General features: G+C 35.1%; 1 protein-coding gene across 1 annotated transcript; it reads left to right on the plus strand.

Annotated features, from left to right (window-relative positions):
- Positions 1-3,898: 3,898 nt before the first annotated feature.
- Positions 3,899-12,284, plus strand: Gr64d (Gustatory receptor 64d). Its single transcript, XM_036364247.2, has 8 exons — positions 3,899-4,062; positions 4,151-4,348; positions 4,414-4,574; positions 5,170-5,292; positions 5,448-5,602; positions 8,811-8,973; positions 9,401-9,490; positions 12,075-12,284. Exons 1-8 carry the CDS (start codon positions 3,984-3,986, stop codon positions 12,168-12,170), a joined length of 1,065 nt encoding a protein of 354 aa, XP_036220140.2. The 5' UTR covers positions 3,899-3,983; the 3' UTR covers positions 12,171-12,284.
- The last annotated feature ends 3,469 nt before the right edge of the window (positions 12,285-15,753 follow it).

Raw genomic sequence — 15,753 nt, forward strand, 5'->3', positions numbered from 1 at the left:
GGTAAAAAGTCAGCCGGAAACCCGCAAGTAAGGGAATTATTGATCCGATGCAATCCATTTTCGGCATAGAGGCATATTATTATCAGAAGAGAGTTCTCTCCAAATTTCTTTAATATATTTCAGAGTTTGACTGATATTATCGACAAAAATTCGTAATAAGAACTGGAGTCCCCATACTCGGTACCTAGGGGCTGGATAGTTTTGATTCGATTTTGACAATTTTTGGTCACAAAATGACATACTGCAATACTATTCGTTCAAGGTTTTACTCCGTTATATTCATTGCTTCTTGATTTGTATACAGGATAAGATAAATCACTGGAGAAGAGGCGTGTTGAGCTTTTTCACGGATGGGTTGAAGCTAGGAGCGAAGGTTGAAGGGGAAGTTGGATCTTCATTGGCGTCTTGCGTTTTAGCACTGAACCAATGAACCTCGCGAGCGCTTAGCATGCGGTGGTCAAAGATCAGCTCCTGTGCGACTGCGAGATCTACTGAACTATTTGCCTTGAGCAAAGCCGATTTCACTATTTTCACGTTGTCATAAGAGGTTTCAAAGTGATTTTTCCTGTGCAAATTTGGGTGATAGAGCTTGAATGGTTTGGGAGATATAGACATTACACCACACCCAATTTTTAAAAATTTTCAAACTACAGGTGCCCCTTATTATTGCGGCTTAGTTATGGCAATTTATAGGTTTTCGATAGTGGTATTTAATGGGCGTGGTAGTAGCCCGACCACGCCCTTCTACGAACTGGTCCGCCCGATTCGACCAAAGAACGCTTGTGCAAAGTCTTGACGAGTTACCCCTTGCACTGGCAGGCAGACGTCGGGCAGACGGTCACTCAAAATTCAACTCGTTTTGTCTTTTTGATCATTTATATCTGTCTCGACTAATTTTAGGTGATACGAACAACCGTTAGGTGAAAAAAACTATTATGTTCTGTAGCAACATATTGCAAGAGCATAAAAATACTTTCGTCACCTAAAACATTCCAGCCTATCTTTGTGTTAAAACTGGTCATTATCCCCCCTAGCGGAATCGTAACTTTCCTGACTAATTGTATGGTAAAAAGTCGAGGAGAAAAAAAATCTTTGGGTTGGGGAAATAAAGACTAGTAAACATCACTACTCTCAAAAAATCTCACGCTAACCAAATTTCATGATTATATCTCACATATTAACCATTACTGTATGGTATGTATGCCTCGTTACGCTTTAGTTTCTAAAAAGAAGTTGACGGGGTTCAAAATGGATTTCTATGATAAGTGCTGTGATTTGTAAACTGATTTCGCTAATTTTGAAATTTATGAACAGCACTTTAGTCAAATCTCAAGAATTTGAGATACATATATGAAATGTTAATGGAAATTATTACAATACGCCAATTGCTAAATTTTTGAACAGGTTCACTTATTTGACTATTAATCATCTCTGTAAATAAATGCGGAGTTTCTGACGTTGTGCTTAAGATATAACTTTTCGCAGTTTCCATATAAGGACTTGTGGAAAAAAGCGTTGGAGAGTAGCCAACCGAACATACTAGACGAGGTGTTCAAACAAACAGACAGCATTTGTGTTGCAAACCTGCGCTAGCATGTTTTCTGACGTATGCGCAATTGTGTTACGATATTCGTAGAGAAATGTTTTCCCGAGTCAAACGACGTTTTAGTAACACCATAGTTTAGTTTTCTATAAACTATTACAAATGATTTTAAGTCTTAAAATTTTAAAATCAAAAAATAAAAAGAAATTTGTATTTTCATTTGTCATTTGAGCCTTTTACAATAGTAAAACTGATCTAAAATATGTAAAATAAAACTTGGTAGCATTGAATACCACTTTAATGCGGTATCCGCATACTTTCTTGTTTTAACTCAACTCGCTAACTTTGTCATTGCTTTTAGATGTAAATTTTTTGACAAGAGAGCAGTGCCCAAAGATAGCGAGCAGAGAAATGGCGAATCGAACACAGCTTTAAAAGCATTAATTCGTGAAAACGAAAAACTCTTTGTTAACGAATACTTTTTTGTGACAGTTGACAATTGATTTCGTTTAAAAAGTAAATTGTCTTTGTTCATCTTTCGCTACACTCAAATGTAATTTAGCGAATCGTTGATTTGATGGGTGGTTTTGCTCAGAAGATTATCTATTTGCATGTAAAACGCTGCTTAAGTGTACACGATTAGATGTGATAATTCGTTTAAGTACACGAAGCACTTGTATAGTTAAATGTGGTTCGGAAGTATATAACAGGTGTTTTTTAAACGTGTGGTTTTCAATAACGCAATACTTTTTTTCGGAGTTCGTTGTTGTGAAAGCTGTTACTTGATTTACCATATACTCAAGTTGGTTTGCAATTTCATAATGAATAGACGTACTCTAAAACAACGTGCGCAAATAGTTAAAATTTGGTACCAAAATATTGCAATATTCAGTCGACATAATCGCCCCAAATTTGGTAATTCGAGTAATCATCCACTTTATGGAAGATTTTGTGGAAGCATCTAGGTTTGCGTGCTTTTAAAATACAGCTCGTGCAAAAATTGAACCGAACGACCATCAAGCGTGCCGCACGTTCGGTGAAAGGGCCCAAAACGAGATGGTATCCGATCCGATCACAAGAAAATGGTCACCGATGTAGCTAAACAAAATTCTTACATTTGAGGTGATGATAATCCACAACCCATTGTTGAGACACCGTTACATCCTTAAAAAGGCACTGTTTGGTGTCTATAGGCGAAGGGAATCATTTGTTCATATTTCATCAAAAATGAATCCGGCCTAAATGTTATAGTCAATGGCGAATGCTATAGAGCATTGATTAATGACTTTGAGGATGCTAATGAGGATGACCTGTTGATCCAACAATACGGCGCTTAATGCCTTACATCCAATTAAACTGTTAATTTAATGATGCCTTGAAGGAGAATATTCGGTACGTTATAGCTGAAATACGGCTTCCACTGCTGCAAAAAGTGGTTAAAAATTGGATATATGGACTGAAGTTTTTCAAGCGAGCCGCAGCGGTACTAATGGCAAACCCTTATCTGTATAATAGAGCTAAGTTCTTGACTATAACATTAAATTATCTGCGTTTTATTTCTTCTTGAAAACCACATGTCTTAAAAAACGCTCTTTACTTTGCTCCTTTCCCTTTTGATGCAATTTTTTATGCAATTGAATTTTCAAAATCCAATTAAGGGCTTTTTCTTTTACTGCAATATATTCAACTCAACTGTTTTCTCTTGATTCATTCATATATTCAATCTCAGCAAATACAAAACTGTTATCGCCGAAGGAATCTGAAAGGTCCTTCCCTCGTTGGTATTTGCCACATTTGGCATTAAACTTTTATTTTCTCGTTACTGCTATTTAACTTTCCGCGCAGCTATGTTGATTGATATCAGGGAGAATCGTTAGTTTGCAATTTTTTCAACATGAACACGCTTCGCACGCAAATGCTGTTGTTGTTAATGCTTTAGAATGTGGCAATGAATCAAAAATAAAAGTGCAACGTTGAAGTGGATTATTCAAAAATATTCTAACGGTTGAGCTATGGCATTGCATTCGCGTATGCTGAGTTATTGCAAGCAGTGCTTTGCAGCTGCGTGAGTCGAAAGAATATTTGCACCAGCGAATGGCAAAAGGCAACCGAGTGGCGGCGAGCAGCGAGGCGTCTCCGCAGAACACCAACACAATGCATCATGCCTTGAGACCATGTAAGTACGTGCAGCTTCGCACAAGCACCTGACAAGTGCAGCGTGCGCCATATTGCCTTCACATCTTGCTTATTATCAATATATGGCAATGTGTATTGATTTCTTTATAAAAGACTTGCTACATTTCGACTCTTGTGTGTTTACATAGTTATGATGATCTCGCAAGTATTGGCCACGTTGCCTGTGACTGGGGCGTGTCGCAAATCGTATGTGGAGCGTGTTCACTTCAGTTGGTGCACTCTAATTTCATTCCTTTCCGTCATCATGATCGTCTTCTCGCTCACCGATGTGGTGCTCTCTACGAAGGTGGTGATGGAGTTCGGCCTGAAGCTGTACACAGTGGGTAAAATATTAATGAAAATTTGTAGCAGCAAGTTTAAGTTTCCCATAATCGATATGTACATATATACTCTCACCTTGTTTGGTTGCAGGTCCTTTCAGCTTTAGCATCATATCTGCGGTGAGCGTCAGCAGCTTTCTGCAGCTCGCACGAAAATGGCCAAATCTGATAAAACATATGTATCGCTGCGAATTTGTGTTTCTACAGAAATCCTATGCAAATAGAGAATCTCGAAACTTCACTAATAATGTTCGTAAGTTTGGTGCTATTTTACTTTTCGGTGCGGCAAGTAAGCATTGTTGGCAATACCTATTTTGTTGAATTTAACATTTGAAAGATATTCGCCTTTCATAGTGGAGCATTCTGTGTACATTGGGACTGCAGTTCTCAATAATGATTTTCAAATTAAGAAGTGCAATTTAACGGTGGATTTTTGGAAACATTATTATATGCGTGAGCGTTTGCAGATATTTTCGATATTCAACTACCACGCTTACTTGATTCCATTGGTGCAGGTAATTGATTTCCACTCATGTACCATATGTAATATTGCAGCGCTGAGGTTAAAAATAACCTGCATTATATATTCACTTAAAGTTCTCCGCAATTCAAAATAAAGCTTCAAGCGAAGCAGGGTGCTGACGCTTAAAATAGTAAATTTTTTGAATTTTACTAAAGAATTCCGATCTGAAAAATTTACACAAATATTGTACCGTTTACTTGGACAATAAGCCATGCCAAATTTCGTGAAAATATCTGGTCAAATAAAAAGTTTTCCTTATATTTCCTCTGCCAGCTATATGCTATAGTCGTCCGATATAAAAAATTTATTCTGATATTGTAGTAATACTTTAAATAATAATCCGTGCCAAATACTGTGGAAATATCTTTCCAGGTAAAAAAGCTTTCCATACAAGAATTTGATTCCGATTTCCCCGACGTTTGATTCTGGGTGTTAAACAGCTTAGTTGAAAACTTAATATACCTGGTTCAGGGTGTAACTATGAAAATAATGAATGATTACTTAGCCTTAGCAAAAATTCAACAGGATATCTGTGTTGTTGTTCACATGAAATTGATGATCAGTGGACTAACTATATTTATTTGCAGTGGATTACTATATCGACTACTTTTGCTTGGAACTATGTGGATATATTTTTAAGTATGATTTTTCGCTGTTTCGCGATACGTTTTCGACAAATGCATTGGCGAATTAGGCGACATGCAAAAAAGGTAAATAAAATCGTAAGTTCCAGGTTTTGTTACAGACCTGTCTGACATTTGCAATAGCTGGTTTGTTATCATTACGTGTCTGCACAGATTTTCATTATTTGACACATACATAGTCGTTGTTTTAAATAATATGAACTCTTTTTTGTAATCCACAGCATATGCCTGATAATTTCTGGCAGGAGGTGCGTAACGATTTTATGAGCCTAGTAGATTTGTTGCGCCTTTTCGACAATGGACTGTCAACTTTGATACTTGTGTCGTTTTGCAATAATCTCTACTTTATATGCGTGCAAATATTTCACAGCTTCAAGTAAGTTCTATTCAATAGCATAGTAATCTGACTGAGTGACTGCCTGTCTGTGCAAGCGATAATTTGAGTAAAGAGGTAAGTAAAAAGGATGAAAATTGGTACACATGTTCATTGGCAAAAAAGTCAGGACGAATTCGTGCCCAACATAGATGGGCGTAATCGGACCATTGTCACGTGTTATAATTAAACCGTATATCTCTAATATAATGAATTCCGATCCTCTGGTTGACATTTTCCACATCAACTCAATTTATACTTGTACTAAATTTAGCATCTTCGGTTGAGTTGAGTTCACATGTATCTCATGTGAAGATGTTTTTAAAATAACTTTAGCTGACGCGAACTAAAATATAACAATAACATTAAGTTAATGGTCTTCACTATAAGTCAAGAAGATACTAAATTTTATTGTAATTTATTCACAATTCTTTGAATAATGAGTGTTGAGTTTTTTCACAACATTGTTCAATATTAAGTTTTGCCAGCCTCTGAAAGAATTTCGCGGCCTTGGATCCTTACAAGTTGTAAGAATATGAAATGTTCGGTTAAAAGTTACTTCACTCCCTTACTTGTTTTAAATCTTTTTGTTAGCTCGTTCAAATAGATAAATGGTCAACGCAGTAATTAAATATTTTCCGTAGCGATTACTCCAAATATAATCCCTTCATATCTTTCAGTTTGCTGTCGAGACATTCTTGGAATTGTGTGAAACAGTAAAGGAAAGACTAAAAGTCAGTTAATTATCAGTACAGTCATACAAAATCTAAGGGACATCCGTAATCAGTGTACAAAGAATTCTAATGGGGCGGGCACGGCTCAGTGCCATAAAATTTAAAATTAGAAAATTTGTTTTGAGTATTTGTTTTTTGAAAAATTATTAAAACCACGATAATATACTTCATCGATTACTATTTCGATTAAAATTTATTTGATTTATTTATAAAATTTAAAATTTAAGTTTATTGAACGAAACTCAATTTTGTCCCCTTCTACGCTTGATCCCATTTTGGAAACATTATTAAACTCAAATTTTGGTATGGCTATCAGGACTGTCTCCAATTTACCCATCAGTTCCTCTCTGCTAATAAAAAGCAAAGCGCTCTATCAGGTGAATACGGTTATTATTGGGTGGTATTATTTCATTTTTGGTCGAAAAATCTACGATAGTGATGACATGGTATGTCGGTGCATTATTGTGGTGCACAATCTTCTTTGTTGATCTCCTCTGCCATTAAAATCATTTATAAATAAGATGAATTTGACATAAACTCATCCAAAAACGCCAAATTTAATAATATTGAGTTGTCATCCAGAAAATCGGAATTGATTATATTAAGGATATGCGGTTTGACCAAAGGCTAAACGGTCCAGTTAAATTTATTAAAATATCAGACATGTTGACATACCTAAGCGGCTTAAAGACAGATGGGAAGTCGGAAATCATAATATAGGGTATATTGGGGCAATAAATATCTGGGCTTGTTTCACTCACTTTTGACACTTAGGTATATCAAGAACATATTTGAAAGTAATTATATAAATATATAAATCATACGCTGTCCGACATATTAGATATAGAGTTTGTTAGAGTAACGGAAATCATTAAATTGTATTGAGTATATAGGGTTTTGGTAATTCATATATTATTATCAGATAAGGATTTTCTCTGAGTTTCTAAGCTTATTTATTCCACAGATTGACCAATATTTTCGATAAAAAGCTCGCGATCAGAAATGGACTGCATACATTCGGTATCTGGGGGCTTGACCAGTTTTAGTCCGATTTGGAAAATTTTGGTCAATGTCTCGCAGAATTTAAAAGCAGTATTTGTTCAAAGTTTTATCCCGATATGCTTGGTGCTTAATTTGTATGCTGAAAGGTGAAAGAATTAGATGAAATTTAAAATTGCGTTATAACATATGAGAAGTAGGCGTGGCTTTATTCCGATGTCACCTTTTTCTGCACAGCAAGATAGGAATTTTAGAATAACGCTACCTACCGAAATCGGTTCAGCAGGTCTCGAGATATGGGTTTTCACCTAAATGTGGGTGGGGCCCCGCCCATCGTCAAATTTTGACAGGGGCTCCTATAAAGCTCTCTTCTATGATATTGAGAGCAACATTTTAGGTTTCTGACGCGTTGTTTATTGATTTATAGCGCTTATAGTTTTTAACAGAACCGTTATATTGGGAGAGGGCAGGGTTATAATCCGATTTCACACTGTCGGTAGCGGTTCTTAGCGAAGTTGGTTATAATAGCTTGAATGGTTCAAGAGATATGTGCATTAAACTCATAGAGTGCGGGCCAAGCCCAGTTTTTCAAAATTGTTAGCCCACAGATGCTGCTTGTGTTACCTGTGCCAATTTACAGTTTTATATCTTTATTTTGTGCTTAGTTATGTCACTTTATAAATTTTCGATTAATGGCGTTTTGTGGACGTTGCAGTGCCCGATTACGCCCATCTACGAACTTGTCCTCCCTATTTTTTACCAGGGAAAACGTGTACCAAGTTTCATTTCGATAGTTAAATTTTTACTCCCGTTACAGCTTGCACAGACAGATAGACAGTCACCCGGATCTTAACTCGTCTCTTCATCCTGAACTTTTATATATATACATATATATAACCTATATCTATCTCGATTAGTTTGAGTTGGTACAAACAACCGTTAGGTAAACAAAACTATTGTACTCTGTAGCAACCTGTTGCAAGAGTATAAAAAGAGTTTTTTGGGAGATATATTTAAAAAATATCTGATAGATTTCTACTTGTCTTGATTTCCACTATACTCTATAGGTACAACTAATAGCCGCGCCCACTTAGAGATAAAACGCTACATTGTATATACTTTCCAATAACTAATGCTAGATAATGTACGGTACTGTTAGTGAGATCGTATATTAGAACAGCCAGATCAATTGAATCCGTAGAACCACCTAAGTTTGTTGTCGAAGTATTGGCACGATCGCTGACGGAAAAATAGGTCTCTGTACTCTCAATTTTATTTCCTATTATTAAAGCTATGATTCACTCAATAATTTCGAAAAAATGTTAATAAACATTGAAAAATATTGTACTTTTCGTTTTTTACTAAATACTATATTTTCTAAGACAGATGAATAAATACAAAAATATTCTGCAACTGTATGACACAGTGACTCATATATTTTGTTACTACTTTATTTTTCCACTCTCATCTACATGTAGCAATCGAGACAACTTTATGAAAGAATTTTATTTTTGGTTCTCATTGCTCTTTGTGTTAGTGCGCATCTTAACAATGATGCTGTCAGCGGGTGTGGTGCATGACGAGGTGAAGCAAATAATGTCGACTATGTATGAGATCCCAACGAAGTTTTGGTGCCTCGAAGTGAGTAAAATGTGCGTTTGTTCGTACTGTCCACGTATGTATGCGTTCTCTTGCCTATACATTTGCTTTTCGAGTTTTTATTTATGTATACGAAGCATTTCGAATATATTTCAATATCCATTGTACATCTTTGGAAAATTACACTTGTCTCCAGTGGTTTTGTTGCCCAGATCGATTTTGGGTATATTTGTGCACACAGTTCATAAATCTTATAATGGTTTTGATTTGCTCTCATTTATTTTTAAATCTTTGACAGGAAAGTTAAATTTTTATTACTAACAAGCCCACAATTATCCAAATTTTAAATATGCAATTATCTTAAAAGATCTAATCTAGACACATAAAAGCATCAAAATTTGCTAAGATATCCAGGGCAACAAATAAAATGTTGTTTTTGTAGAGCTGTATTATTGTTCATATTTTTCAGCTCAAACGCTTAAATGAAATCATCGTACACGATTTGGTTGCTTTTAGTGGTAAGAGTTTCTTCTTTCTGACGCGTCGCCTCATATTTGCGGTAAGTGAGTCATCATTATTAGACAATCAATGAAAAATTCACTAAAATACAGACATACATATAAATTATATTCTGCACTTCTATGCTTATCCATGTAGTGAAACAGCTTGAGCGGGATCTAGTGATTTTTAAAGTAACAAGTAAGAAAGTGCTATGTTTGGTCGGAACCGAGGATTGGATACTCTCGAAATGCGCAAGAATAGCCGGCTAGTGAAATATTATTCTACTAAAAAGATATCCATTATATTTGCATGAAATTCAATTTTATTTGGTATAGTTATAATGATCCGGTTTAGGTTAAACATGCACAGCTTCATACGATAATTTGATGCCATTTTTAAGAATTAATTTTATAATGCCACTCTCATAGAAACCGTTGTCCCTATTGGCAAAAAACTGTGGGAGTCGATTTTCACATGCTTTTCTTGATACGATGGTAGGTAGTTTGATACAGATAGAAAGCTGATGGAACACAATTCTTATCCTATTGACTAAAACTGGGCGCTTCTGATCTATAGCTTACTTCAGACGGTCCAATTGTTGATAGCATAAATCCGAATTCAGAGTTTGGCCGTAGGTGAGGAGCTAATAGTTTATGATTCGCAGCCTCCCACCAAAAACATAGCAAAACTTTCCTGACCGGCAATTATGGCTTGGCCACCGTTTGCGATGGGTCACCGCGAATCGACCACGACCTTTTTCCTTTGAAGTTATCATAGGTGACCCACTATTAATTACCAGAGGCAATTCTATCCATGAGGTTTTTTTCGCTAAGTTGTGTGTCACCCATACATCGAGATAACATATATCCATCATATTTAAATAGTACCAACAGGTTTTTGCACAATGGACTCAACGATTTTATCGACATTTTCGACGATTGCCCTTCTGGAGCGTAGTGCATCTTTGACATCAAAATTACCGGAACGGAATCGACGAACGTGCTCGTGATTTTTTGGTGGTCTTCTTTGAGGCGTATTCAAGCAATCACAAAACCGTCTGAAAGGTTCTTTGAGTATAAAATCTTATCTTTCCACCTCCATATAGCGTAACTCGATCGCACTTAGGTATACAACGATTACTGTAGCTGTCTTTTGGAAAAGTAATGTATTTATTTTTACTAGACGTTATACTAAGTATGCCAAATGTTGGAAATGAAATCTTCTATGTGAAACTTAGCAGCGATCTCGCTAGCTTTTGGGACCGTTTAAATCGTGTTCTAACTATTTCTCCACTACTTTTATTAAGATCTCTTCTTGGGGCTATTAAACAATATATTCTATTAAGTAACTCGGATTAAAATAAACATTTTATTAACACATTCATTACATTAGAAATAGAGGAAGTTATAAAATATTTCCGCTCCGATTCACATTATATATGTCAATTAATTAATTAATTTTTCCATAAATTTGACTTATCATCATCTAACCGAAAAAGACTATATAAATTCAACCAGAGGTTTGAAAATCTTTTTTTTGGATAACCGCGATTTTATCCATTTTTTGATTCAAAAGACATTATATGCATATAATATTAATTTTCTTCAATTTTATTGAGATATTCTCTAACTGACATGTACGATTTAAAGTCAACGTAAAGACAAAAGTATAGGAAATCAGTCTGAACTTTTTTCTGGTGTCCATATGCCTATTATAATGATTTCCGAATAGATAGGCATAAACACCATATTTTTATTTTACAATAATTGAACATGTGATTTCAGCCTAAGTGTGGCTTAGCCTCAAAAATTAATCCAGGCGAGGCCTTGATACCTAATTTAAAAATTTTCGCCCAATTTTCTATTCTATCCCGAATATGAAGGTTAAGATTTATATGAGATAGTTTTGCTAGCTCAGAAATGATTTGCCCTCGATTCGTCAAAAGTTGGAGGGTACCGAATCGAAGAAACTATACTAGCTGGCAACACTTGTAGTGCAATTTTATTTAGATAAAATAATTTAAACTCGACTGCAACCGAACTATCCTAACAGATTAGTTGCAATTAACTGTTAGCTGGACTTTGTACTCTGTGCAATAGGTATGATGCGAGAGTAAAACAAATTGAGCAAGTGAATACCAAATTCCGAAATGCAAACATCTCAAGGTTCAGGGACAATTGAAAAGGTCTAAATTTGGACCAGGTAAGACCCATTTCGTTAAAATTCGTGCGCATTCGAATATTTAATTTTCAAGTTTGTTCGTTACATTTATTTTTCTCTTTTTTGGCAGCTAAACGAAAAACGAATATTTGCCACGTAATATACGAGTATTGTCTAGTTATGAGGACGATATTTCATAATTCAATATTTATATGGGTAAAGGAAATATGCAGTTATGACACTAATTGTTTCTTTATTTTATTCGTATTTTCTTTGTTGTTTGTTAGTGACTTTTAAGATATTTCTGCGCTGAAAGCGTAAATTTAAATCACAATTTTTATTATTCAAGCTCCGTCTTAAGCTGTTTCATTGGAATAGTGAATATAGAATATATAATATATTTATATATACATATGTATGTGTACAGGGATGTTTGAAATCGAGTATATATACATATATATATATTCCCTTGTACTCATCAGATGGCTGGCACTATTGTTGTGTATGAATTGGTGCTAATCGATCAGGTGGAGGATAAGGATGTGGTTACAGACTTTTGCACATCACGCAATGTTTAAGCGTTTAGAAAGGAATTAAATGCGAATTGAAAGATGCAATGTTAAAGGAAACCATCTAAATATTGTGTATAAAGATAAATAATTTTTCCAGCTAAAAGCTCATATGCACTCACAGAAGAACATTACTATTTTATTCGCAAATTAAAACAAATATTTATGATGATAATTAATCAATTTAAATAGCTATATTTATTTATTGGTTTGTAACCAGTGGTAAGGTAAGTACACATAAATATAAGAAAATCTTATTCATTGGCGGTATTAATTTGGGTTAGGGAGTTATGGATCACACTCCTCTTATTGTGTTTGAAGGAAATACTATACATCTTCCTATAGTGGAGAGAAATTGTGCTGTGTGTGTGCTGTGGACAGCAATATAAGGGTGTTTTTTTTTTAGACATGTGGTTTTCAAGAAGAAATAAACGCATATAATTTAATGTTATGGCCAAGACTTTAGCTTTATTGTAAAGGCAAGAGAGTTTGCCATTATGTTTTAAAAATTATTTCGAACAAGTGACCGCGAGGCAGACTGGAATAAGTTCCAGCCGAGAGGACCAATTTTCGACCACTTTTAGCAGCCTAAGCTTGCTACATTTTAAACTCATAACAGTGAGAAATTTCATAATATTTGATATGAAGAAAAATAGCAATTGTACAATTTCGCCTTAAACCAAAATTATGCAGGAATTTCATGCTTTCATCGTCACTTTCATGGATAAAATTTTGCACAATAAATTGCCTTTATCAAAGCTTGACGTGGCGCTAATGAGTCGTCGCAAGGGTGCTATTGTTGTGCGCCAACAATTGATGCTATCAAACAATATTCCCCCGTTATCGTTGCTCGTAGCTTCCTAACACCGTTGTCCCCTTCGCTGTGCCGGCGGTCGACGTGGCGGCTGTTTTGAATCTTCTCTTTATTCCAATAAATTCGGTGTGCACGTCTATCGCGCTGACATTTATAGGCGGCCATGGCTCCCAGCTACGTTGACGGCAATATGGGCGACAAAAATGTCACATAACAAATAATGAACACTTGCCCCTCTGACTTTGTTGCGACACTTTAATCTGATAAAAATGCACCTTTTCCTTAAATTTAACATTCTTTTTTATATTCATCTTTTTGTTTTTCCGTCTACAGCATATTTTTAGGATACCGTCATAGAACTCCGGGGTGTTTATGCCTATACATAAACTTAGAGTATAAATTTGTGTGTGAACAGGTTTATTTTTAAATGAATATCGTATATTTCTTGATGTCAATTAGCATTTAAAACGTCTTCTTGAAATTCAGCTGACAGATACTAGACACTTGTCACATTTATTTATTAATATGTAATGCTGGCAAAAGCTATTGTTTAAGTGCCTCCTAAGGGCAATGCCAGTATGTTTACTGAGTTAAATCCAAAACAAATGTTAAGTCAACCAATATGTGCATATAACATATACATACATATGTACATGGTTTGCTGATATTCAAAAAATATTTTAAAATTATATAATAAGTGTTTACGGACCCATTTGATTAGCTTGCTCTAATTGAATATGGAGTGACTTAATTGCATATAGTTGAACGGGTTTCAGAATTCTTTCTACTAAAAATTATATTGCGTCTACAAATATAACCGTGCGGTTTGATAAGAGGTGGCGTAACTAGATTATTACTCTAATGTTCCAATATTCCGAAAATACATTAGAAAGCTACTGTCCTTCTGCGTCTTTTTCAGTATTTTTCATTCCTTTGTAGAGTAAACAACAATTAACCGGATACATTCAAAAGCAAGAAACTTGGGTGCCATAAGAATTGAGCCAAGTAACGTTGAAAGACGATCTTGCATGTCAGAAATGCTGCTTGACCTCAAAAAGAAGTAACGTAATGCTCTAAATTGGATTGGATTAGAAGGGCGTACTGTATTATGAGCTTCTACAACCGGGTATAACTATTAATGGGGAACACTGTCATCAACAACTCATCAAATTGAAGCGAACGATTGACGAAAAACGTCCGGAATTTACAGCTAGACACAAGGTAATAATTTTCCATCATGACAAAATCGCCTTCATGTTGCAAGACTTGTTAAAAACTATTTAGAAAACAGCTGCTATTTAGAAACAGCCAAAGGCTGGAATAATATTTAGAGTTGATTGTTTTACCTTTCTGCAGACAATCAATCGTCAAAATTCCTTTTGCATCCTAAAAAACTGATGCCATAACCTACTTTGCTGATCGTTGTGACCTCACCTGTTTTCGATCCAGTTTTTGTTGAATTATTAACGTGTGTGGCACTAACTTTTCAAACAGCTTTTTCATATGTAATTCCCAATGTAAAATATGAAACAATCGTTCGTCTGAGATGCCTATGGCATTAGCAATTTCACGCTTAGTGAAACTTGGATCTTCACTAACAATATAATGAACTTGCTCAATGATTTCTGGTGTGGTTGCGGTTTTTGGTCGCCCTTTGAATTCACCAGCTCGAAAGTCAACGGTGCGTTTTGACCTTATATACTTTTAATAATTGTACATAAATTTCGTTTGCTTTTAAACCTTTCGAAACAAAGAATCGAATCACTGGGATACTAGACAGGGCCGGCTAGAGATAAGTTACCGCCCTATGCAAATCTTAAAATTTGCGCCCTTCTAAGCCTATTTTGCATTAGCAACAAAATTTATAATTTTTGAAAATTATTTAGGTCATTTGATTAAAAGAACTCACATAATTCCAAGGTTAAACATAATTAAATAAATATTACAGTTAGTAGTACAATAAAAAAGTTAATTATTTAAATATTTTCGTAAGTGATATAATATTTAGTGTGCAAACTAACGGAATATACTCAGGAGTACGGAAATCATATTGGATATAGTCCGATTTCTTCAATTTGGTAACTATTAAATAAAAAATAACAGGCTTATGTAATATCATTAAATTATTTCACATTTTAACCTATATTCTTATTCGGCTTTGGATTAGGTCTGAAACACCTGCGTCCATTTTGCGCCGACACTACATACATAATTGTTAGGTGAAGACCAGACAATTTAAGGAAATTAGGTGAGTCCATAAGTCGGCTTAGAAATCAACCGATGCTTTGAGTAGACGAGATGCACTAGTTGTGCTAAGTTTCATTTATATATCTTTATTAATGTCAGATTGTTTTAATTTAAGGGGAAATAAAAATAAAAAAACCGTTGTATTCAAACTATTTAATGAAATGCATAAACGAAAAACTAATATGGCTTTAGCACGAACAGGACGAACGGACTGAGAGACATCCAGAGTATTTAGATACAGAATGCGTTCAAAAATAACGTTTTTCTTTTGCGCATGCGCAGCATTTCTAACGTAGCATCTTAAAGGTCCCAAATGGACTATTAAAACAAGAAAAAATGTTGTCTTCAGTTGCACGAAAGCTATAATACCCTTCATCAATACAAAGTCTCCTTAGAAGAACTTGATTCCGATCGTTCAATTTGTATGGCAGCTATATGCTATAGGGGTGCGATATCGACCGCAATATTTCAGATCGTTAGCTTAAAAACTGAGGGACTAGTTTGTATATATGTATACAGACAGACGAACAT

Source organism: Bactrocera oleae, chromosome 6, assembly GCF_042242935.1.
Source record: "Bactrocera oleae isolate idBacOlea1 chromosome 6, idBacOlea1, whole genome shotgun sequence".
Lineage (NCBI taxonomy): Eukaryota > Metazoa > Arthropoda > Insecta > Diptera > Tephritidae > Bactrocera > Bactrocera oleae.

What these genes read in the sequence shown, in the direction of transcription:
- Gr64d (XM_036364247.2), top strand. Translation starts at nt 3,984, where the DNA reads ATGATCGTCTTCTCGCTCACCGATGTGGTGCTCTCTACGAAGGTGGTG. An exon ending in ACTTGATTCCATTGGTGCAG is followed by an intron (nt 4,575 to 5,169) that starts GTAATTGATTTC and finishes ATTTATTTGCAG; the next exon opens with TGGATTACTATATCGACTAC. An exon ending in CGAAGTTTTGGTGCCTCGAA is followed by an intron (nt 8,974 to 9,400) that starts GTGAGTAAAATG and finishes CATATTTTTCAG; the next exon opens with CTCAAACGCTTAAATGAAAT.